This window comes from Protomyctophum bolini, assembly GCF_963924005.1.
Source record: "Protomyctophum bolini genome assembly, chromosome: 16".
In the NCBI taxonomy this organism is placed as follows: domain Eukaryota; kingdom Metazoa; phylum Chordata; class Actinopteri; order Myctophiformes; family Myctophidae; genus Protomyctophum; species Protomyctophum bolini.
Genome location: NC_137877.1, coordinates 27,084,655 through 27,109,760, shown reverse-complemented (window position 1 = coordinate 27,109,760; position 25,106 = coordinate 27,084,655). Strand labels below are relative to the sequence as shown.

The window sequence follows — 25,106 nt, the reverse complement described above, 5'->3', positions numbered from 1 at the left end:
GGGCCGTGTGCAAAGACCCTGGTGCTGGGGGTGACGGAGGCGTTGCCTAGCAACCGAGCCAATTTTAAAATCTGATTCATATTTGGTGTAAAGGCAAGCTTTAGGTACGAACATGTTCGTACTTATTTAGCAGATAACGTCCCGGGGGAAATATGTCCGTAACTTAGCATTAACAAGATTAAGCATTCAGTATGGTGGTATCCGTTTCTCACTGTTGTTTGATAATCGATTATCTTTAGCACCAACATGGTTTAGGGACATGCAAACCATATCTGTACAGTAAAAGGTACAGTAGGTGGATGTGAATCTGAAAAGAAAAGAACACACCCTATACATTATACAGACTCTGACAAGAGGCTAAATGGAGCAACTTGAAGCAGTATAGTAACATTGTCTGGTATAATTAGATTGTCTGCTATTACACCTGTAAGATAACTGAGATGACGTTGGTCTATTATGGGGAACCAACTTTTACGAATCTATCATGTTGGAGGGAGGCTTAAGGATTAAGTCAAATGTATACTCGTATATATATATTGTGTTATATATTATATTGTGTCACTTGTTGACAAGAACTGGTCATTGCAGTGTGGCTCCTATACTAAGGGCAGTGTCTTCTAGAAGATGGTCTGTCTGTGAGACTGTCCACGGCAAACCGATCAGTGCAAAATGATTTGTGCACGCTGCCAGTACCTCCATTTCGTTTTACACACACACATATATAGTCTATATATTATTGTTGTTATTGTCAACCTCGCCCAAATTTGGAGTCATATCATAGAATCGTCATAGACGACTGAAATCGATGACTGACAAAATAGTCTCGCCACATAATGTCCTAAGTCTACATGGAAGCCACGCTGTCATTAAACCCTGTCTTGTTGAAAAATCGTGCTGCGATGGAGTATGAGTTTAACTCTATCCCCTCTCCTCCCCTGAGTCAACAAGCAACCAAACCACATGATCTTATCTGCCCCACAAAAAACAATACAAAAGAAAATCTAGACAAAGTCAGAGATGAAAAGTGAGCTTTCAATAACCAACATAATGTAGTTAAACATCGAACGACAACTGAAAAATACACCAAAGTATGAAGTTACTGTCAGTTAAAGGATACGGTGATGACTGGCCATCCGTACACCCCACTCGCAAACACTTGCATGCACACACACACACACACACACACACACACACACACACACACACACACACACACACACACACACACACACACACACACACACACACACACACACACACACACACACAAAAGCTAATGTTGAAAGTGCATTATTACAATAGCCCTGTATATCATAAAAGATAAAATACATCATAATCTTTTCTTGGTCTCGAATGTTGTGTAAAAATTGTTGCTTTTATCTTTGCTTAGAAATAAGGCTGAAACATAAAAGAACAGTCGAACGCTACTGTAAAGCTCACAGCGGCCGTATCCAAAGTGCTTTTGAGAGAGATGGAATGGGGCGGCGCGCTGTGAGTCTTGTTATCGTATCTTTGTATAAATAACAGTCTTCGCTGGCAGGTTGACTCCACGACCACATATGGTGTTGATTGTGTCCTCCATTATGCGATAAATGTGACCAAAAACTTCCCTTTTCATACATTTTTGACACAGCAGTAGGAAAACAAAACAAAACCAGCTTTCGCTGTGGAGCCTTTCCTTCCTGTAAGTGGAATACATTTTCAGTGGATAAAAATCAAAAGACGGAACAGCGGATCCAAGTATGGTGAGGTTGAGAAGCGCTTCGCTTTGATACATGAGGGAGATGGACATTGAAACTGTAGTTTCAACATTCACTCCATATGGTTTATTATATGTGCTTGTGAGACATACACCATTGTGGTATAGAAGGATGCTCCCATTACAACCTCAAAACATTTGGTTTAAAGTGAAACTCACAGATTGTTTTCCATGTCTTCTTCTTTGCTCCGTGGCAGCGGGAGGGAAGTAGCTGCAGAAATTAAAACAAGGTTAAATAAAAAATAAAATGTTCGTGGGCCAAGCTGTAACGCCCGGCTCTGCACTGAGCTCCAGTCTGCAGAGAATCTTTTTGTCTCTCTTAATGTCATGACAATTCAATCGCAACTTCCTATGCCTTACAGCAAGCATTCGTTTATGGCGTCAGCAAAAGCCACATTGTTCAATTTCAACGTGGCGCCAACTACATTTCTGGAACACAACAGCTTTCTCAAAAGTCCCAGTTGGCCATTCCCATGTAGCCTATAGCCATTTTATACTATTCAACAGTACAGATGCAGCAAGAGCTGCGGCAACTCTTTGTGTTTCCCAGGTAGGAAGCAAGTTGGACAACCTCCCATGTCAGTTGATGATGCATTGTCAGGTGACATACTGTAGTTGACAGCATTTCAAATAGCAACAAGGGTGTCTTTGGAAAGACAAAGTGGGCTGAATGTAATGGGATAGCCACACATGGATGGTGGCTTTAGTTCCTACAGCAAACTCTAGCTGTCTCTGTGGAAAGGGGTGCTAGAGCTGTCAAGGCTTTGTTTTAACAGATTCCGATTTAGATCCGGGAAGACAAAACAGAGGCTTATAAAGACACAACAACGCCTTATGTTGTGTTGAATGTTTTTCTTTATTTATTTTGCGTTTAGGCGTGCGGCCAGTAAAATGAATTTATAGGAATTTCACAATCCAGGTAAATCAGCAGTCCCAGTGTAGCGTGAAATATGAAACACAGCTCTAGTCTGACCTCAGTTCAAGGTCATTTTCACTGTCTGCTGTTTGAATTGGTAGATATACAGAAGACACTGGCACCATATTGTTCAAGCACAGTTCTTTGTTTTGTCACCGTTATATTGTTGCTTGTTCACTGACTTGGAAGGTGCATTTTAAACGTTTTAAACAGGTCTCTTTGGTCCTATTTGAAGAAAAGAAATACGAGTACCTCCATTTCAATGTCGTAGGTGCAGGACTGTAACAACATCACTCCGTTTTGACTTTCTTTCTTTGTTTCCTCTAACTGGCTCCTCTATTCGTCTTTCAGGAAAATGTTACGTCTAAAAATGTCTGGGAATGAACTGACCACACAGAGAGGTCAATAACTACTTGAAAACCAGCAACATTTTCAGGAGGTTTACTAATCTTATCTGGTGCAAAAAAGGGTTGAATCCCAACCCCCTGCTGAGGCGAAACCATTTCAACTGATTCATGTATTTCTTTACCTTCAAGCCCGAGGGGAGGGTGGTGGGGTGGGGACGGAATGAGGGGGTAGTGGGGTTCTGCTACTCAGTGACAAAGGCTGAGCTCTTTCCGGACGGAGCACTTCTTGCACTGGACCACGCAGCACCAGTGGAAGCGGCAGAGGCAGTTCTCCTCGAACACCACCGTCTCGTCCCGGTGGCCCCGCTCGCAGCACAGCAGGTCGCACCCGCTGACGTCCATGGCCGTGCTGTTGCACATGCGTCCCCGCGTCCCCAGCGAGCCGGTCTTCCGGTTGGCCAGGCAGAAGTCGGGCGACTCGGCCGAGTAGATGAGGTCCTGGCGGTCGGGCGGCTTGATGTTCTGGCCCACGGGGATGAGCGTCTTGCCGTCGTTGCCGCCCATGACCTTGGAGGCACCGTTGAAGCGCTCCAGCAGGCGGTCGCCCACCTCACGGAAGTGTGGCATCTTCTTCCAGCACGTGCGCAGCGTGCACGAGCCCGACAGGCCGTGGCACTTGCACTCCGTCCGCATGTAGAGCTTCACCGCCTGATTGGTGGGTCGGACGGGCGTGTATGTGTGTGTGTGTGTGGGGGGGGGGGGGGGGGCGGGGGGGTGGCACAAAGGGAGGGTAAGATAATGGGGGATGAGGAGGTGGAAAAAATAAATAAAGGGAAAGGGGTTGAGTAAAAAGGTGGAGGGGAGAAAGAGACAGAGAGAGGGAGAGAGAAAGGGAAGAGGAAAAGGAAATTCAGTCACTAGAATGAAGCAATGCGGCTTATGACAAATGAAAAATAGTGCACTAAAGGTGTAATTTATAGTCGTGTTTTTGCGATATATCACACACACTGGCACACATGCAGACACTGACACACGTGCACACTCGCACACACACACACACACACACACACACACACACACACCACAGTCTCACGCACACGCACACGCATACACACACACACACACACACACACACACACACACACACACACACACACACACACACACACACAGATAGATAGATAGATAGGTGAGATAAAAGTAGACGCTATTCAGAAGGAATTTAACCCCCCCCAACCCCCCTCTCCTTCCATATTGCCTCAGGCCTTCCTACATCTAACAAGCCTTGACAACAGATCATTCACTTATATACTGCACATAATTAACCCATCACACACACACACACACACACACACACACACACACACACTTGTTTCCAGACCTCTTTAAGAAGTGTGCCTCGTCGTCAGTGGTGCATGGAAAGTAACCAAGTACATTTACTCAAGTGCTGAACTTTTACTTTGCAGATTTAGATTATTACAACAAAACATACATTAACTAATTAAGCACTACTTTATATACATAAAGTATTTTGGACTTTTACTCAGAGTAATTCTACTTTGAGAAATTGAAACTTTTACTTGAGTACTTCTTCCTCCACAGTGCTCCACTGCTCGTCGTGCAGCACGTTCCCTCTGTTGTTTTGTTCAAATAGCTGCACACTAATGCTATAATTGGACGTTACCCCACCTCTCCACCTTTCCTCTCCTCCCCCTCCCTTCCTCCTGTCTACCTGTCTTTGACCCCAGCAGACGGGTGCATCACAACCGTTTCGCCTGAATTATACTCAGCTGTGTGCCGTGTCGCGCACCAAAAATTGCCAATCCACAAGCTCGTCGTGTGCTTGTAGATCGGCAATTTTTTGATTACCGATGTATTAATCACGCTTTTGTGCAACTACCCCCCCCCCCCCTCTCTTTCTCTCTCTCTGTGTGAATGAGTATTGGCGTTTCTGCAGGAGTGTGCAACAAACTGGGGCCAGCCATGGTTGACAGCTCTAAAGCAAATGAGAGATGGAAGACATTCCCAATAACATGTCATTAACTTCTTAAAAAGGACATAAGGTCTTCAGGAAAAAAGACAGCCAAAAAGGTTCCTATATCGCCCCTCTTTTTCAATAGGTAGTTGACTTGTCCTGGCCATAATTCACTCCGTGTAAATACACGAGAGTAGAGCGAGTAACAAAGAGCAACTTTAAACTTTAACAAGGGCCGGGGAAATGTTAGAAGCTATGTGCCTCGGAGGCTTGAAGACAAAATGTGTGGCACGCTCGTGTTTTTGTGTTTCAGAAACTTGATTCTTGTTCGAATATCGGTTTACGGCACTACACAAATTTAGCTGGAGGCGATATCTTTCTCCTTTGGATCTTGGTGCAATGGTGGAGCATTCCATAAGACAAGCAATGCTTTTGTTCCTATAACCCTACAGTATAGAACAGTGAATTATTACTGCTCAATATTCTGCACTATGGCTGCGCCAACTAAGTTTCCATATGCCACGTATTCAATATCAAATATTTCTCAGGTTGTAGGCTGATGTCTACGTTTTCAAACTTTCAGTGTCCAAAGCACACCAAAGTCAAAATCTCAAGACATACCTATATTTATATCCATACAAAATAGTCTCTATAACACTCTTATCACCCTAAATATTTACTTAAATGTTCACTGTCCAGGATGTAAATGTTTTCATTGATTTTATTATTTTTATTATAGAATTTCCCTTTGTATTCGTAAACTGAGTGCGCAAAGTACTGATATTAAAAATAAATAAATTATTCATAACTTTGTATTGTTTATATATTGCAATAACAATGCGTGGTTATCACAAAATCCCAAGGCACACCTGGACTTGGTCTCACGGTACACACACACACACACACACACACACACACACACACACACACACACACACACACAAACAAGCGCTTGGGAACCACTGAACATAACCAATGAATGAATGGGTGACATCATCACGCGTACCAGCCTGCCCGCTTCGTTGTTGTGCAAGTCAATCAGAGCCCTGATGTCACTCTTGCCTCTCCTCCTCTTGGCGTCCATAAACTGTTTTGACTTCTCATAGCCAAACTCCACGTCATCTCCACAGCCCCCCCATTCCCACTTCACCCCCTCCCCAGTGGAGGAGGCGGAGGAGGAGGAGGTGGTGGAGGAGGAGGTGGAGGAGGAGGTGGAGGAGAGGGGGCGTGGAGGTGCTCTGCTCCGGGTCGCCTCGCAGCCGCACTGCAGGAGGTCTCCCATGCTGCAGGCCTGCGTCACCGCGTGGGTCACGCCCGCCGCCGTGATGGCGTAGACGAACGCCGTCTCCCGAATATCTGTAAGACAAGTGGCGAGAGAGAGAGAGAGAGAGCTTTGAGATCTGGGAAGCATGGTGTTATATGCCTGATTTGTACTTGGTTGGTCGTATCACTCACCTAATAGAGCAGATCTACAAGCTTATATAGTCCGCAGAGTGATGCATTGTGGGGCTGTATAGGTCAGCTATTTTAGGCAGTGGTAGAAAAAGCACTCAAATGTTTTACTCAAGTTAAAGTATCATTACTGCAATGTATTAATACAAGCTGTGAGCTTGTAGATCGGCAATTTTAAAATGGCAGAAATGTATAGTGGTACGTTTTGTAATAATAGAGTAGATAGATTAAAAGTATATTATTTGCCTTGTGACCACCATGACCTTTCACAGCATGGCCATCAGGCCAAACCTTCCAATGGGCAACATGGAGAGGTTGAGGCAGAAGCCTGCCCTCTACTGAGCACACAGGTGTAGTGCTGCAACTATCTATAGTTTTCTTAGCGATTAATCAATTGAATAATTGTCGAGAAGCGTGTTGTTAATAGATATTTCTTCATATATATTGATGAATCAATGCAAAAAAGATATAAATCTAAATCAAAATAAAAAATGTCATGAAGCAAAATGCGCTGCTGTAGACAGTGGTGACATCTGTGATATCAGGGCTTAAAAATTGCAGCTGTGGAACATTTTACATTAATAAGCAGTAGTAGTTATACTACCGGTAATAATAATAATGATATCAGAATATATAACGCACATTGGAGGACAGCATGGTTGTGTGTTTTTGTTTAAGTGGGGATAGGAATAGGAACACCCAATATACCATGGCAATACCAATATTTTGTTATGCACAATCCAGTCTCAGTAAAGACCTTTATATTTATTCAGTCATACAACTGTCCGGTCAGATGGTAGTGAGATCAAAGCAGGTCTTTCTCAATGGTCTGTTATCATGACCTCAGTGTAATCTGTGTATGGACGGTATGCGGCGCGTGACATCATCATCATATACCCGGAAGTTATGCGGGAACAGCTTACTGAGTGGCAAAAAACTACTTCCTGGCCTTGACAGCCCATACATCCAAGCAGATATACAAGCTTGCAGCGCTGCGAGTGTGAGCTTGCACATCTGCTACAGTATTTTTCAAAAATCTGTGAGGACTACCAATTTAGACTGCATTAATCGGTCTTAATGTTGATGGGAGTGCTATTTATCTCTTTCTCTCTCTTACGCACGCATGTGCATACACACACACACACACACACACACACACACACCCCCCCCCCCCCCACAGCTGTGGGTTTATTTCTGGTGCAGGGCTTAGCACTCCTGGCTAAAGGCAAGTCCAACCACAACTGCAAATTGATCCTCTGTCCTCGCCCGTGGCTTCAACATCATTCTTCCTCTTTGGGTCCACACAACTCTATTCTCAGTTATTGATTTATTTATTCTTTATTTGCAAAAAAAAAGCAGTTAAATACTTTAGATTTAAAGTATTTAACTGCTACCTTGCCATGTTGTAAAGTTTAGAACATGGCAAGGAGCCTTAAAGGTGTACAATTCTACTTTTCTACTGGTAGATCCACTATTTCTATAGGCCTATATCCCAGACGTCTGTGTAAATAGGACAACAGCTCAGCTCATGGCAAAAAAATGACTTCACTAAACTAGCTTGCAACACGGAGGTGTGTGAAACCTCATTTAGATTCAGATCCATTAAATGTGTGGAACTGAACGTTGGTCCACAGCTATAGATTTCAATATTAGCCTAAGACACAGCCAAGCGTACATGGCTGGAAGTGTATTTGTTGCCTGGAAACATTTTCTGGGTTTACATTCTATCAGGAAGCAGTGGGAACAATCGGTGCCTTCGGTGACTTCAATGGCAGAGCTCTGCCTAGATAGATGGCTCTAGGGGGGATTGGGTACTGTGTGTGTGTGTGTGTGTGTGTGTGTGTGTGTGTGTGTGTGTGTGGGTGTGTGTGTGTGTGTGTGTGCAGGCACTTAGTGGGCCATTGTGTGGGAGCTGAAGTGAATGACTTTTATTTCTGCAAGCTGGAAGGCGGTGAGCGTGCAGTCACCACCATCAACACTGCCAACTCCATATCGCATGATTCAGTGAATGGGATTCATTAGGGCCAGTCGCTCGCTTGCACTCTCCTGCGCGCGCGCGCACACACACACACTCAACACACACACACACACACACACACACACACACACCACACACACACAAAATGGGTGGCGTGCGACGAGACCTGCACACACAAGCATGCCATGATATCAATACCAGCTGTACACCCCAACACCCAAAGATGTCTCCAGTATAGTCAAAATTGTGTGTGTGCGTAGGCGTGCGTGTGTGTGTGTGTGTGTGTGTGTGTGTGTGTGTGTTGTGCTCAGTCAGACCACACCTATTGCCATTTTGCTTGAAAGAATATATTTCATGTTCTTAAAAAGGACGTTTCTGCATGTTCCTCTTGGACAGAGCACTTATTAACACCAACACGTGTCACTAAATAACGTACGTTGTGGCCTGGGCCGCGGCTGAGCAGTCCAGGCACCGGCCGGTAATACAGACTGATAGCCCGTCTCTCTCCCCCTTTCCTGTCTAATTACTGTAACCCATCAATAAAATATCCAAAAAAATAAATAACGTACGTTGTGGGGAGAACTGTTACTGTAACGTCCCCGACAGTGAATGCACACAGCTGAGATTCATATCCTATTTGAGTGTGTGTATGAGTGGACATGACAAGCGTTTTTAATCACAAAAGCTCTTTGTGGTCAGAAAGAAAACAAGACAAAGCCCATGTTGATCATACCAGTTCTGTGGTACCCTCCCAACACCCAGACATATTGTTTTAGAAAATAATGTTGACATTATAAAAATAAAAATAAAAACATGTTGATGATGGTGATATCTGTTGCCCCGGTAACACCTGAGGGTTTGACTAATATGGTTCCAATGCCCTCCTATCCTGTTCCTATGCGATGCAATGGAAATATTACTTCACTCATCCATTGGCCAAAGACAACGACAGAAAAAGAAAGAGAGAGAGAGAGAGAGAGAGAGAGAGAGAGAGAGAGACAGAGAGAGAGGGAGGGAGGGGATAAAGAGAGAGGAGAGGAAGTTTGAAAAACAGGAACACAGACAGACAGAAGGGTATGGCCGGGGTATGAGTTAAAAGAAGGTATTAGAAATCAAAAAGATTTGAGGCCCCCCTCTGTCTTTTTTCTTTTTTTCCCCCTCTGAGACATGAATTCCAAACAAATTCTCTGCCACAGCGGGTGTCTGGGCCTGTCTAGGTCTGCTCTTACAGCCAGAAGGGCCCAACTTCTGGAATTAGCAAATATTATTTTAATACTCAACCTTTCAGGCAATGATGTATGGGATCCGGGTCTGAAGTCTGGAAAACAACCAAACATCGGCCCAGACACACAAGACACAGAAATATGTATTGTGATGACGATCAGTAGGCCTGTCACAATCATTTAATAATTACAAAAAGCATTATTTGAGATAAACATAATTATTTTTGCATAATTGTCAACCGTTTCCATGTTGAAAAATGTCCATACAGTTTCATTTCTTTTTCTAAAATAGCCGAAATAGCAGATCTACAAGCCGCTATTGTTTGGTTAAAAAAATGTGTCAGTGTCAATTGCACTACACTTCTCCATTATCAAATAATCTAAAATGAATCAATAGAATAATGGCTAAGAACAACAATAATCGCCATAGTCACAGTGGTGGCGTTGAATGCTACATAGGAACGTAAGTCTTCAGAGTGGGCTGGTTTAAATTGGGTGAATGAAGTGAAAGTGTACACTCCACTCCACTTTACTGTGGGACTGTCACTGGGGCATTAACATGATCTCTGTTACCACTTGTTATTTAGCAGGTGTGATTGATTGATTGATTGATTGATTGATTGACATTATTTCACAGTATGCAGAATGGGTACATTTCAAACGAAAGCACTAATACAAGAACTGTTACTTTGCTGACGAACCATGATTAAGCATTTAACACTTGTTTATAACAGGATGCAGATCAATAACAATGTATCTGAACACCAGCCTGTCCCAATCCATAACTTTTAGGATGTCTTTGCGGATTTATGTATTTACACATTTTTCAGCTCTGTACATTGGAGTGGTTTGAACACTTTCTGAGCACATGTGCATGCATGTTTGATTTCGCGAATATGCTTTGATCTGGAATTCCTATATATTTCACTGTGGAACACTATGACCTGTGTAGGGTAATGATTATCCAGGAGCTACAGTACAGCTGCTTGTCTGAAAGGTGTAAATAATGCTGAGTGATTGATTGTCACACACACACACACACACACACACACACACACACACACACACACACACACACACACACACACACACACACACTGTGCATGCTTACATTACATGCACAATTGCTCAGAAACAAAAACATATAAACAAGGCACATGAAGTGAGCTCTTTCATGCACGCACGCACGCTCATATGCATGCACTCATGCACGCACGCACAAAAGCATGCACGCACGCACGCACAAAAGCATGCACGCACGCACAAAAGCACACACTCACTAATATAAGAGTATAGACTTTTTACTGCCATTGACATTTTTAGTTTACTTGTGGCTTTTCCTTTCCTAATTAATTTTCCTAATTGTACGCCTAACTCCACAAAAATATGTTGTTAACCATAACACAACCATTGCTCTTGTGAGAATCAGGAAATTAAATTTAACTACGTAGGAAACGCACACGCACGCACACACACACACACACACACACACACACGCATGCACGCACGCACGCAGGCACAAATGCATACACTTGTTTGTACCAGCTATACTGTACAATACATCCATATTGCTGTGCTCTTTATAATCGGGACAGGGAAGCCCTTATAATCCATGTACGTATGCGTCACAAAGCCATAGAGATATGCAGTATAGGCCTACTGTACCATGTACAATCCATGCTGCATTCCAACTGAAACAAAGTATGTCATGATATAACAAGCCACATAACCCCAAAAAACATAAAAATTAATTAGTGTTACTAGAAGCCATTTCTATTGATCAGATCTTTTTTTAATCGTTTCACTCACTAATTTACAATGACAACTGACCTTCCCAGTGACCCTGGTGGTGCATATTCACACAAGACAAACTTGAGCAAGCAAATGAGTGATTGTTGCACAATTTTGAACCTTGCTTAATTGTCATCTGAGTTCCAAAGCTTGGCCCTCTTTGCCAAGCTACAGCACCAGCCAAGCAATTCATAGCAAAACAAGTTGACATGTGTATACAGTATAGGTGATAAATTAATTAGTTTGTGCTTGCTATTTGGTGGCAGGTTATGAGTGCATGCGCATGCATGGTTGTGTGTGTTTACTTTATGTGTGTGTTCGTACGTGCATGTGTGCGTATGTGTGTGTGTGTGTGTGTGTGTGTGTGTGTGTGTGTGTGTGTGTGACTGAGAGAGAGAGAGAAAGTGTGCATGTTGCAGGAGTCTCTCAGCAGTGTGCATGCATGTTTGCACGGTAGTGTGTGAGTTGTCTGTCTGTGGCTGTATGATTTATGCTCACATACTGTAAGAAAGAGCGGATAAATTCCTCTTTTATTCTGTTTTTGACACAGGTGATGACTGGCTTAATTACTCTGCAACCACTTGTTCACACCGCAGGGAAGGAGTTGCTGTTTATTCTACTGCCGTATTGGATTACATACAGTATAAACGCACGCACACACACGCACGCACGCACGCACGCATGCACACACACAACACACACACGCAGCAACAAACATCCTTCATCCTTCATTTGATTTTCACAAGCAGCTCATCTCTCTCTCTCTCTCTCTCCCTCTCTCCCTCTCAGCTGGCGCACACACTCGAGTCATGACTTGGCTTCGGGCTCCATTATGTTATTTGAACACAGCTGAGATCAAAGCGAGGATGGTAATAACTACCAATTATTGACAAGACACCAGAAATCCAATCTACTTTAGAAACTGGGCTATTAGGTTAGTATAAGTTTAATACGTTTAATTGCACAGGGGAAAACGTACACAGAATTATTTGTTGTCATTGTATTGACGTCCATCCATTCTTCATTCATAGCTGTGCGTGTCATTCTTTCTCTTTTTCATTCACTCTCTCATACTGTAAGCAAACACAGGCATCTCCACAGCCTAAAACATCCTCAATGTCTTACAACAGATCTTACTGTAGTGTATCTGTTAGTTACATCTCCTTCCTTCAAACACGCGACGTGAGTGCTACAAATTACAGTCCTTGTTCTCATCAAAGTCAGCCAATGAATGTGTTTGATAAGATAATCGATCAGTAATCTATTAGTAATCAATCCCTATTTTGGGCAGTGCAGGTGAAACATTTAAAAACATTGCTATAAAATCCTAGATTACAAGCTCACATCAAGGTGCAACGCAGCGTTGTGAGCTCATCTACTATTTTAACCATTTTTGCAAAACACAAATGTGAGATGAAGGATGAAATAGTGGTTAATCGGTTTGTTGTTTTATCATTTATTTTTTATATTTCAAAAACACGCTTAATTTACTTACTATTTACTTAATCATTAATATAATCGCTAAGAAGTAATCAATAGTGGCAGCACTGAAGTACACGGACATACAACTATACGTATAAATTGGTCTTGAGGTTCACATCATGTTTGCATAAAGGGAGAAATAAGCCTGAGGATATTTTTGTGCAGAAGGAGAAGAGGATGTCTCAGCTAGCCAGGTTGTGCCGTGGACCAAACCTGTCTATAGAGATGACTCATCACTGTCTCGTACCAAAAACCTTGTGAAAATAAATAGAATTTGAGGTTTGGGACAGAATACGGGAATACCTTCTACCGTAATTAACTTCTATAACAGCTTAGGGGTGTGAAAAGAGTCTATATTCTTTGTTGCATTTTAGTTAGAATCAATATGCTCATTATGATCATCAATCTTTACCATTGCTTTCAGTTCTGGTTTTAAGTTACAGTACAGTATGAATGATACTGTATGATGACAACACATTATTACAAGAGGTTATAAAAAGAAGAAGAAAGAAAGACTACAGTAATATAGGTAAAATAACCCAGGAACAGTGGTGGAAAAAGTACTCACATTTGTTACTTAAGTAAAAGTATCAATACTGCAATATAGAACTACCTCGTTAGGAGTAAAAGTCCAAAATGTACTATTGGTGTCAAAATGTACTTAAATGACTAAAAGTAAAAGTAGTTATTATGCAGAGTGTCCCATTCAACAAGTTCAAAATGTAAAATGCATTGCATTGCGACACTAGTAACTAAACCAGTTAAATCAGTTAAGTAGTAAAAGTACAATATTTGCCTCTGAGATGTAGTGTAGTCTACACGTATTTGAAATTGGAAATACTCAACTTAAGTAAAGTACAAATACCTCAAAATTGTACTTAAGTACAGTACTTAGTATATGTACTTAGTTACTTTCCATCATTGCCTAAAGTATAGGCAAAATAACATAAAGAATATTGAGGTTGACGGCCTGCATTGGCCTGGCATGGCTTAGGTCCACTCAACCCCTTACTGAGCAAGGTCAATGCCAGTACATACAAAGCCATCGTGAGCGATCGTTCTCGTTCTCAGGTGAAGTCTTTACACGTGCTATTAAAAACACTTTATGTTGGCACTTCTTTATTTTGGCCGTCAACTGTATTAATGACAAACGGCCATTAAGTGAGAGATCCAGGTAATTGAGGGCGAAGGTTTCAAAAACAAAACTGCACTTTGGCTTCTTATAGACAGGCAGGAATTTATGATTAATTGCTTCTCTGTCTTCTACTGGCAGATTGTTGCCGTGTGTGTGTGTGTGTGTGTGTGTGTGTGTGTGTGTGTGTGTGTGTGTGTGTGTGTGTGTGTGTGTGTGTGCGCTGTGTGTGTGTGTGTGTCTGTGTGTGTGTGTGTGTGTGTGTGTGTGTGTGTGTGTGCTTGGGCATGTGTGAGTGTCTGTGTGTGTTGCTCTGGTATGTCTCTCTCCCTCTCTGTATGCATGAATGTCTTGTCTTCCTATCAATTTGTTGTCTATCTATATCTATTCGTTGAACTAAGAAGCCTCCACTGGATGGCCAGGTGTTATCTTGTCACTGCTGCAGATAGTCAGTAGAACCCAACCTAGTGTGTACTGTGTAGTGGTCCTGTTTTCATTGCAGCGTAGGTTTTTATTTTACGTTAGTGGAAGAAAATAATGTATTGTGAAACTCCACTCACTTAAAAATCACTGTGAAAGAAGCGTTGTTTTCCATACTCGTATTTTTCCCTAACCTTTTTCCTCACTCTGCACCCAGAGCGCCAACAACCACATTGTAACTGGGGGTTCGTTGATTTGAGTTTAAATGACTGCGAGCTACAGAGCCAATGATGTTGTAGCGAGAACTGGTAAATCTACCCACGCTATCATGCGATTGGTCGTTGGTGGACAACCGTTTACACAAGTTAGGCTGTGGTCAGCCTTCCTTAGTCAATAAACAGGGAAATAAAAGTGACCCATGGAAACTGGTCAAATTGGCAAACTGGGATTATAAAGGAAATAATGGACTTCCAGGTATATATAGTGGTTGTGGAATGGACACGTTACAATCCTAAACGCCATTTCACAATGTGATACAGTATATGGCTGCTATAGGACAGTTGAAAGAATGGATACTGTAATCAACATTCTTGGGACAACCTTTATAAAATTACCCTTTTTATAAGGTATATCGACATCAATATTTCTGGCCCCTCGGCCAGACAGAGCACGTCATGCTACCACAGAACCACAGAGGATTACAGCTTTCCTCTGGTATGGATTACAGCGTGGCTATGGCCAATGGTGTAAAGTAACTAGAAGTACATTAAACTTCTGTACTACCTAAGTACAATGTTGAGCTATTTTTACTTTACTTGATTATTTCCAATTTCCAATACTTAATTACTTTGTAGATTTTGATTATTATTACAAAACATACATTATCCTCTTCAGCCCTACAGTATATTTATATTTTGGCCATTTAAAAAAAGCCGATCTACAAGCTCACAACGGCTATTGTCAAAATACTTTTTAAACATTTGAAAACTTGAAATGAAACATTCTGCATAAAGAGTACTTTCTACTTTTGGTACATTTTGATATTAATAGTTTTGTAATTTTGAATTCCGGACTTTAACTTGTACTAGCCCTTACCTGTAGTGAAATACTTGTATACTGCGCCCTGGGTGCGTTTTCACATTTCTTATTCACTAATAATTCATTATTAATTTATAATGTGTCAAATTGGAAAAAGGGCTTCGTTAAGACCTCCATATTGCCTGATGGAGACTATAAAACATACTCTCTCCCCATGCCTTCGGCCTGGTGGAGACAATAAAACATACTCTCTCCCCATGCCTTCGGCCTGGTGGAGACAATAAATATATGTTCCATTCATGAGTTGTCCTGACTGAATTGCTCATTTCAAAAATATTTTAAAACGTCAAATGAGATATTCTGCATGAGTACTTTTACTTATACTTTAAGTACATTTTGATGCCAATACCTTTGTACTTTTTGAACTGCTGACTTTTACTTGTAACGTAGTATTTCTATATTACAGTATTGATACTTTTACTTAAGTAAAGCATTTGAGTACTTTTTCCACCACTGAATGCTGGACCTTCTCTGCTTGTTGACAAAACACATTGCTATATGGACACAGTGAACTGGTCCTCTGTGATTCTGCTCATGGAACCGACAGACAGCTTCTTCTATGAACATTCTCATACCAGAGAGAAAAGCCAACACAGTAATTGCAGAAGACCGAGCCATGACCCGACATTAGCTATATTACAGACTTCAAAGAGCTGGAGGATGATGTTAAAGAGATCTTAGGGGGAGATGGTAAGGGAGAGGGCAATTTCAGAAGATCATTCGGAGCGCACGCGGGCCATCTGATGAAGAGGAGGGAGTCAGTCGAGTGTGAATATGTCTGCTCTGAAATACAACAGCTGCCCTTGTCTGTCGTACCGTGACCAGACAGGGAACCGACCTCAAGTTGACGTAAGGCCGGCAGCCTGTGGTCCCGAGGTCATGGGTTCAGATCCAAAAGCACACGTCGGCGAAGAATGGGAGATGACACTCTCTTTAAAAAGAATGGAGGTTTATATGACCACAGCAGTAGATTTAGGAAAGAGTGCTGACAAGAGCCATATTCGTGATGCTAGAAATATGTTCTCTATTACGCCAATCAATCCTATGGCGAAGTGGGATATTTGCAGTTTCTAGATGGGGCAACAAGCCTAAGGTTTATTTAATCACAAATAAATAAACCAAAAAATAGCAGATGTACAAGCTCGCAATGTGTTGTGTGAAGTGAATTACTTAATGTAAGTCGCTCTGGATTAAGAGCGTCTGCTAAATGCCTAAATTGAAAATTGAAATTGATGTGGGTAGGATAGGGACCGAGTATAGACCCCTGAAAGGTCCCCGCGGTCAATGAAGTAAGTAAGGTTTAAGTAGTTGAAATACAAACTGAGGATTATACTGTGTATTCATCACAACATGGCATTAGCATCGCCAGTACTCGCTCGCACGCTCACCTTGCTGCAGTATTTTGCCAAAGTACTTGTTATGGCTGGTGCAGTTCCACCGGCGGTACCTGAACTGGTACTGACACTCTCTGACGCCCAACCTGGCACCTTTGGCCACCTCGCTGACGATCTCCGGCTGAGTCTGGCAAAGCTCCGCCTGCTTCCCCGCCAGGCGCTTTGTCTTCCTGCAAATACTGTTAGGATCCATGACCAGTGGGCTGCCCACTGCCCTACAACAGAAGAGACAATGGTAGCTCGTTAGAAGAGAAGAGGAAAGCTTAAGGACAAAGAGACAATTTTGACTAAATATCCTCAATGTTGATATTTGGTAAAATGGGTTCAGATCTGAGCCAAGTCTCTCGAGGAGGCCGCATCTGAAGACTGTCCTGGACAGGAGTCTCCGGAGGTAAAAACAGAAGATCAATTTTCTTTTTTTTAAGCGGCACTTACCAATTAAATCCAAATGAGCTTTATTGGCATGAGTAAACAAACGTTTACAGTGCCTGTCTGATTGACCTACCGAGTCCCGACTGGAAGTTCAAAGATGGTGGATTTGAATTTGTCTTCTTCGTCCGTTTTTCAGCCTGACAGCAACAATACGTATAATGTATTATGATGGGCCAATTTTAAAGGTGATTAATGTGGAGAGATAAATCACATAAACCTTAAGTAGTTCAAATATTAACATAATGGAATAAAAGGCTTTTCTCTCTGGGGTTTGATGAACAAGGGCCCATAACCTCTTCAACAGCTCTGATGGATGAGTGTATACCATTGGGATAAATTGTTTACTTCAGCTCTTAATGGGGAAAGAGGACCTTGGCTCTTTCACTGGAAAGTCCTGCCCAGGGCCAGGCAATAGGACTTCAAATCAATATCACCATTATGTCAAACTATTGCCTCTATTACAATTAACAAACTATTACTATTTATTCTATTTATTGTAACAAAGCAGATCTACAAGCTCACAGCAACTCATGCTGGTAGCGTGTTGTAAGCTTGTAGATTTGCTTTCTTATAGCTACATTATTGTTGTACACCACAATTTACAATTTTCCTATATACAGCTTTAATGTTTGTGTTATTTGAACAAACGCCATTGACAATGAACAGAGAATGAACAGAGAATGTACGCCATATGTGTCTGAGCAAAGGCGTATGTATGTCGGTGGGAACACTTGGCCAATAAGGGACCACCAATCTTGATGATGATGTACGGTACGATGATTAGAGCGCCCCTCACTTCACACGGGTGTGATTTTTAATACACTACAAGAATAAAATAAATTATATGTAATGTATATACTGCAGTGTACACACACACACAAAGAGACACCCACCCACCCACGCACACGCACACCGTCAATTGCTTTAATAAAGCTAACGACATTCATATGGAGGATAACATGTCAGCATTATCTATGATTGAATCAAAACACCATTAATTACAACCCTAACACCAGGCCAAGTACGTCATGGAAACGGCTGATCCTTCTGTCCAAGTACTGCTATCACTGTCTGCGCAACATTATGATAATAGCGGGCGGCGTGGATTACCGTTATGGATTTCCTGTAATCCATTCTAATAAATTCATCTTGTCTTGAAGATTAGGAGGAGTGGGGTGCAAATCATCCCATGACATGAACCATGATATCTCTGCTGTTGGGAAGAAACCACCTTAAGTCCAAAATGTTCAATCTTCAGGAAATGAAAAATATAAATTTTTCAGGAAATGAAGATCTAAGATTTTTAAAACGATGCAATACTGCCTCATCAAAGTTGGTATTTGACTTTATATATTGTCAATTACTTGCATGAGAGGGGGAGAGGTGGTGGAGTTAGCTGCTTTAGCAGGCAGTTTGAGGGTCCAATGGAGTTAAGAGGTTTTGTCTGAAGCGTTTTTCTTTCATTGGTTCAATATTGTTTTTACCCGGCACAGATGTAAAGGTGGCATTGATTTATCCTTCCATCCATCTTCAACTGTTTGTCCGTAGTCGGGTCGTGGGGGCAACAGCTGTGTTCCAGAGCAACATTAGTGACTTCCTCCTGGGGGATCCCGAGACGTTCCAAGGCCAGTGAGTCAATGTGTTTCCTCCAAATGCGTCTTGGTCTGCCCCGGGGGCTCCTCCCATGTGGGACGCGCCTCGAGGACCTCCCTAGGGAGACGCCCGAGCGGCATCCTAACCAGATGCCCAAACCACCTAAGCTGGCTCCTTTCCAGGCGAAGGAGCAGCGGTTCTACTCCGAGTCTCTCTCTCGTGTGACTGAACTTCTCACTCTATCTCTAAGGGAGATGCGAGTCACCCGTCGAAAACTCATTTCGTCCGCTTGTATTCACAACCTTATTCTTTCAGTCATGACCCACACGTCATGACTATAGGTGAGAGTAGGAACAAAGATTGCTCGGTAGACAGAGAGCTTTACCTTCTGGCTCAGCTCTCTTTTCGTCACAACAGTGTGGTACAGAGACTGCAATACCCCGGCTGATCTCCTTCTCCGTCCTCCCCTCACTCGTGAACAAGACCCCGAGATACTTAAACTCTTTCACCTGGGTATACCGTCTCATTCCCTACCCGGACTGCACAATCCATCGGTTTCCTGCTGAGAACCATGGCCTCAGATTTGGAGATGCTGATCCTCATCCCAGCCACCGTACACTCGACTGCGAACCGGTCCAGTGAGAGCTGAAGGTCTTGATTGACTTCCGTTGGTGCCATCAGGACCACATCATCTGCAAAAAGCAGTGAAGCAACCTTTATCTCACCGAGGCGTATACCCCCTCCACCACGACTTCGCCTCGAGATCCTGTCCATGAAAATCACAAACGGGATAGGATCTACAAAGTAACTTGTGACTAAAGTTTTCAAATAATTGTAGTGGAGTAAATGTACAATATTAGGCTCTGAGATGTAGTGGAGTAGAAGTAAAAGTATTGGAAATTGGAAATACTCAAGAAAAGTACCTCAAACCGTACTTAAGTAAATGTACTTAGTTACGTCTCTCACACACACACACACACACACACACACACACACACACACACACACACACACACACACACACACACACACACACACACACACACACACACACACACACATCCTAGAGATCATGTACCTACAGTATGTGAGTGGACACTCACAGTTGAATGAACACTCTGGGCTTTACAGCATATCAGCCTCTGTATACTGGTTATTGACAGTGTATTGACAGCGTCTCTATGGAAACAGCCCCAGAAGCAGCCAGAAGTGGATGTTCTGTGTGTATGTGTGTGCGTGCGTGCATGCATGCATGCGTGCGTGAGTGCGTGTGTATGTGTGTGTGTGGTGTAGCAACAGCAGACAGTTGCCATTTGTTAGATGTAATTTTAGTTCCTAGCAATCTCTGCTAAATTAGCAGGTACAGGTAGCCTACAGTACTTAACAACACACACACTCCCACATGACAACCACTGATTATCCACCACTGTCATCAAGGATGGGCGTGTGTGTGCGTGTGTGAGTGAGAGAGACAGTGATAAAAATGGAATACTGCGATCTGTGAATGAGAGACAAAGTGTGTGTGTGTGTGTGTGTGTGTGTGTGTGTGTGTGTGTGTGTGTGTGTGTGTGTGTGTGTGTGTGTGTGTGTGTGTGTGTGTGTGTGCGCGCGCACACACACACACACACACACACACACAGAGTGTTTTTTTAACAATGGGAGGTGCAGAGTCATAAAATAATTGAGCATACAGTATCAAGTTTTGTTCCGCAAGGAGAGGAGAAAGAGAGAGAGAGAGAGAGAGAGAGAGAGAGAGAGAGAGAGAGAGAGAGAGAGAGAGAGAGAGAGAGAGAGAGAGACACACACAGAGTGTTGGATCCCGTCATAAAATGAGACAGAGTACCAGTCAGACACAGACATCTGGGATCAAAATATATTTGACATATGCTTTGGATTTTTAAAAGACAAACTGTCACACAGGACTTTTATTCTTGTAGCTAAGACTGTTAAGCATAAAGCTTCAATAACGGTACTCTGTGACTTTAGTCAACAAGCATGCCACCCACTGTGAAACTGTGTGGAAAATGTGGAGATTCCTTAGATAGATATTAACCCAAACAGCACCTTCTATCTTCCACAGCTCTGAATATAGTCAACGTAATGCTCAAGCAGGTGAAAGTGTGCTCAACAAACCTAGCCTGGATAAACGGAAGATTTGTGTCTGACTTATTAGCCAGGCTACAACAAACCCACTTAGGCCAGATGATGAATGGCAACCTTGACCGATTTTCAACCTAAATCTCACTGTTCCTATGTGAGGAGCTCTTGTTATTAAGTGACACCATCGTACGACGAAGTATAAATCAGGATTTACTCATCAATACAAAAAAACAAGGCAAAATGCAGAGTCAAGAGCTAAATTGTGCCTTTCTCTGATTTGCTTATCCCATTTCTTCTAAATGCATCTGTGGCAATGATATGATATGTTTTGTCATTTTGATAGAAGACAAGGGCCAGAAGAACTCTGGATAAGATCACTCTGTGATATAACTTCATTGCATCACTGTACTGTATGTCAAAGATCCTGCCATCAGCAACCCCAATTAATTAAGACACTCTCTCTCTCTCTCCCATTGTAAGAAAAGAAAGAAAACTATGATTCAAATTTCTTCTATTCTCCCTGATAATGGTGATAGATGAGCTCTGATGTAACTTTGGAGATAGATGTACTCTGTACTCCTGTTGGCCTGCGTTCAAAACCCAGCCGTACGTACCTTCTCCCCTGCCTCTCCCATGATCTCCTGCCCTCTCGTCCTTGTTGCCATCTCACTGAAGACAATAAAATAAAACCACAGAGGGGAGTTGTGGAACGTCTCCAGCAAATTGCTGCTGTCGGGCAGAAACCTTGTATCTCCAAATGTCAATGTCATGCTTCTAGATCTGCTATGTTTCTTTTGCTATTTTTGAAGTGAAAGTGCAAGGTGATTGATTTTTTTTATATAAATATTGAAAGTGTCAACAATACCTAGTAATAACAACATTGGATCCATTAGAACACAGCTTTTTAGTATATTTTCCGGGAAACAGTTTTGGACATACAAGTTTTCCACCACATACACAGTGAATCACCTCAAGCTCAGGGCAAATAGATAATCATAAGGGCTTGGCTTCAAACCACCACAGTTGTACTGCATCTGGACCCACAAACTCTCGTACAAGATTCGAATTCAAGATTATGTATGTATGTCATCCCTTTTACAATCCTAAACCCGCTCAGGGCAGGATTGCAACAATGCTGCACACTTCGGCGGAGGCGACCACACGCCACGGCCAGCCTCCCGGGACCTCGTGAAAAAACACCCTCGGCTCCCGCACCAATGTGCGTGGCTGACCTGCAGCAAAGACTTGCGTGTAATACCCACATTTAATACATTTCCCCCAAAACACACACCTAGCTCCGCCATAGCCCCCGCACTGCATGCTGGGAGGGACACAGCTTAATGTAGGGGTCACCGATTGCTGTGCAACATCCCCGTCATGTTCTCACCACCTATTTCAGCTACACCACACACACTAACCTATACAATTCTCCACGCGCAACACAGAGCCCTTATTAGCTAGCCGCTCAACACAGCTGTGATTGGCCAGCCACACACACACTACAGTACATCTCATCGGCACAAAACGGGCACAACACAACACATAATCGGATGCCAAGTTCTTCCGAGCATTATTTCCCAGTCCCACCACGGACTCATAGTAACCTCGCATCAGTGTCACTGCAGACACATGGGTTCACAGAGTGGACGTAACGGGGGCGGGGGACTAGAAATGTGAGTGAGTGAGTGAGTGAGTGAGTGAGTGTGTGTGTGTGTGTGTGTGTGTGTGCATGTGCGCGAGTACAGTACACATACTATTTACCCAGGGTGTGCGCGTGTCTACGACGTGTAGCCATCCGTTACTACATGTGGAGGCTGACAAATCCCGCAATTTCCTTCTTCCCATTGCGCTGCAACGTAACTAGGATGAGCTACCCGAAGGGCGGCGAAATTCTAGTTTATAAGACAAATGGCCGGAGGAAAAGCAAGAAAATAACAATGGAAATAGCAGTACACAATACAATTCAATAACAACAGCACAATGTAATGTGTCTTTGGTTCGGTGCTGTACAGTTCACGCATGCACGCACGCACGCATACACACACACACCATTTAGATAGGAATCATGCAGTGGTTAAGTTAGTCTTCCTGTTTCCCAATAATTGACACTAAAGCTCTCATTCATCTCAGCCACGCACACACACACACACACACACACACACACACACTTCATGCAAAGTCTCTCAGTCAAAACTCTCCATCGTGATCAGTGTGGTTAAACAGTCTCCAACCAAAACACCAAGCGGGATCTACTGTAAAGCCAGCGATATGATCGAGAGCCTTACCAAAACACTGTCTCGCATGAACTAATCCTGAAGATAAAAGTCCCAAAATAGACAGAGAGAGAGATAGGCGTGGATACAATTAGATAAAGGGGCAATATTATACAAATAGTAAGTGTCAAACAGTCAGATGACAGCTCAGATACTGTAGTTCAAATTCTGTATTCATACAAATAATTGTAAGGAATATATTATTGCTGCTTTACTGTTTTGTACAACTTTAAGTTATTGATTTAAATGCATTCAATATTGCTAATGTGTATTTGGTTATCTTAAACAAAATCTAGTTTTACTTTGTTGTGCAAGGCGAACATTTTGCAAAATGGCACTTGACAATGCGTCATGTTGTGAGCTTGTAGATTGGCTATTTTCATCAAAGAGATGGGTTCATGTGTACTAGAACAGTGGTTTTCAACCACCAGTGGTCATTGAGGGGGTTCCAGGTGGTCCCCAGTTAAATGATGTAGAGTTGTTAACCAAATGGACACTTATAATGTAGATCTTTTACTGTAACTCTTGAAAGCGTAAAATAAAACGGGTCCATTTGGTCCATTTTATAGAGCGTGAAATGTAAACTCTTGAAATTAAGAGGTCAATATTGTTAAACATCTGCATTACTTAATTTATAAGAAGTCTAGTTTGCCTGTTATCTCTATTATGTGGTACCACATCCATACAACATGGAATTTTGGAAAAAAAATCTTATCCAACAATAACTTGGATTGTAAATGTCATCAAATGCAGAATAAATAATGGACCTTGATGAAAATTGAAAACCTTTGATGTAGGAGGGAAATAAATGAGTGGACCAAGATAAACCCCTGGGGGACTCCGGTCAAAGAAGTCTAATAGGGTTTAAGTGGTTATGGTACTCAATATTGCAATGTTGCTTGCTGTAAGTTCTGTTTACTTCACCTGCATCTCTATACAGAAGGCAGCGTTATATAAAGGAAGCGTTAGGAAGCGTTGAGACATTGCTGATTTCACTGACATAATCTAACGCTGGAACTGTAGATGACTCTTAAGGTGGTTGCACACGGTTGCGTTCTTTTTTCGCTGCGTTTTACGTATCTGAAAGTAGTAGGCTATCACTAGCTGGCAGCCTGTCACCAACACCCTAGACCCCACTAGACAGACAGCTGCGAAAAAACGGATATAATCGGCCGAAAAAACGTATCAGTGTGCAAACACCAAGAGACAGACAAATAGGCTACACTGTGATTTCTACCAAACTACAGTAGGCCTTTATGTAAGAACGAAGACAAACATACTGACAAACATTATTAACATGCTCAAAAAGCAGCACAAAAAGATATAAAACTAGATAGATTATATATAAAACAAATGCACTCTTGGCTCGTATTAAAACTATTGCACTTGCATTGAGTAGAAGATGGTTTTTATTTTTCCACAATTTCCCCCTTATTTGGACACATCTAGACACCTTTCCAGGTGCAGTTCCCTTCAAAAACTGCACCACATATATAATATATATATATATATATATATATATATATATATATCACTCATTCTTGAGATGAGGGACAAAAGTGGAAAAAACATGTCCCACACATAAGAGCCTTATTTTATGTAAAAAATTAATTAATTCATAAAAATAAAAGCACTTGCAAAGTTAAGTGTAATACAGTTGTGTATTATTATGCCCTTAATTTCATTATAATTGTTTTCATATTCCATCTGAATTAGTTAAAAGCAGGCCCTGTACCCAAAA

At 42.2% G+C, this 25,106-nt stretch overlaps 1 protein-coding gene across 2 annotated transcripts in view; it reads right to left on the bottom strand.

Annotated features, from left to right (window-relative positions):
* Positions 1 to 209: 209 nt before the first annotated feature.
* wnt6b (wingless-type MMTV integration site family, member 6b) overlaps positions 210 to 25,106 on the bottom strand; it is a 54,857-nt gene continuing 29,960 nt past the window's right edge. For both annotated transcript variants that reach the window (XM_080785741.1, XM_080785740.1), the window contains 3 exons: positions 16,962 to 17,182; positions 6,004 to 6,353; positions 210 to 3,730 (listed from right to left, as the gene is read on the bottom strand). In XM_080785741.1, the coding sequence (XP_080641867.1) occupies positions 3,269 to 3,730; positions 6,004 to 6,353; positions 16,962 to 17,182 (1,033 nt within the window). In that variant the 3' untranslated portion in view covers positions 210 to 3,268. The remainder of the gene's footprint in view (positions 3,731 to 6,003; positions 6,354 to 16,961; positions 17,183 to 25,106) is intronic.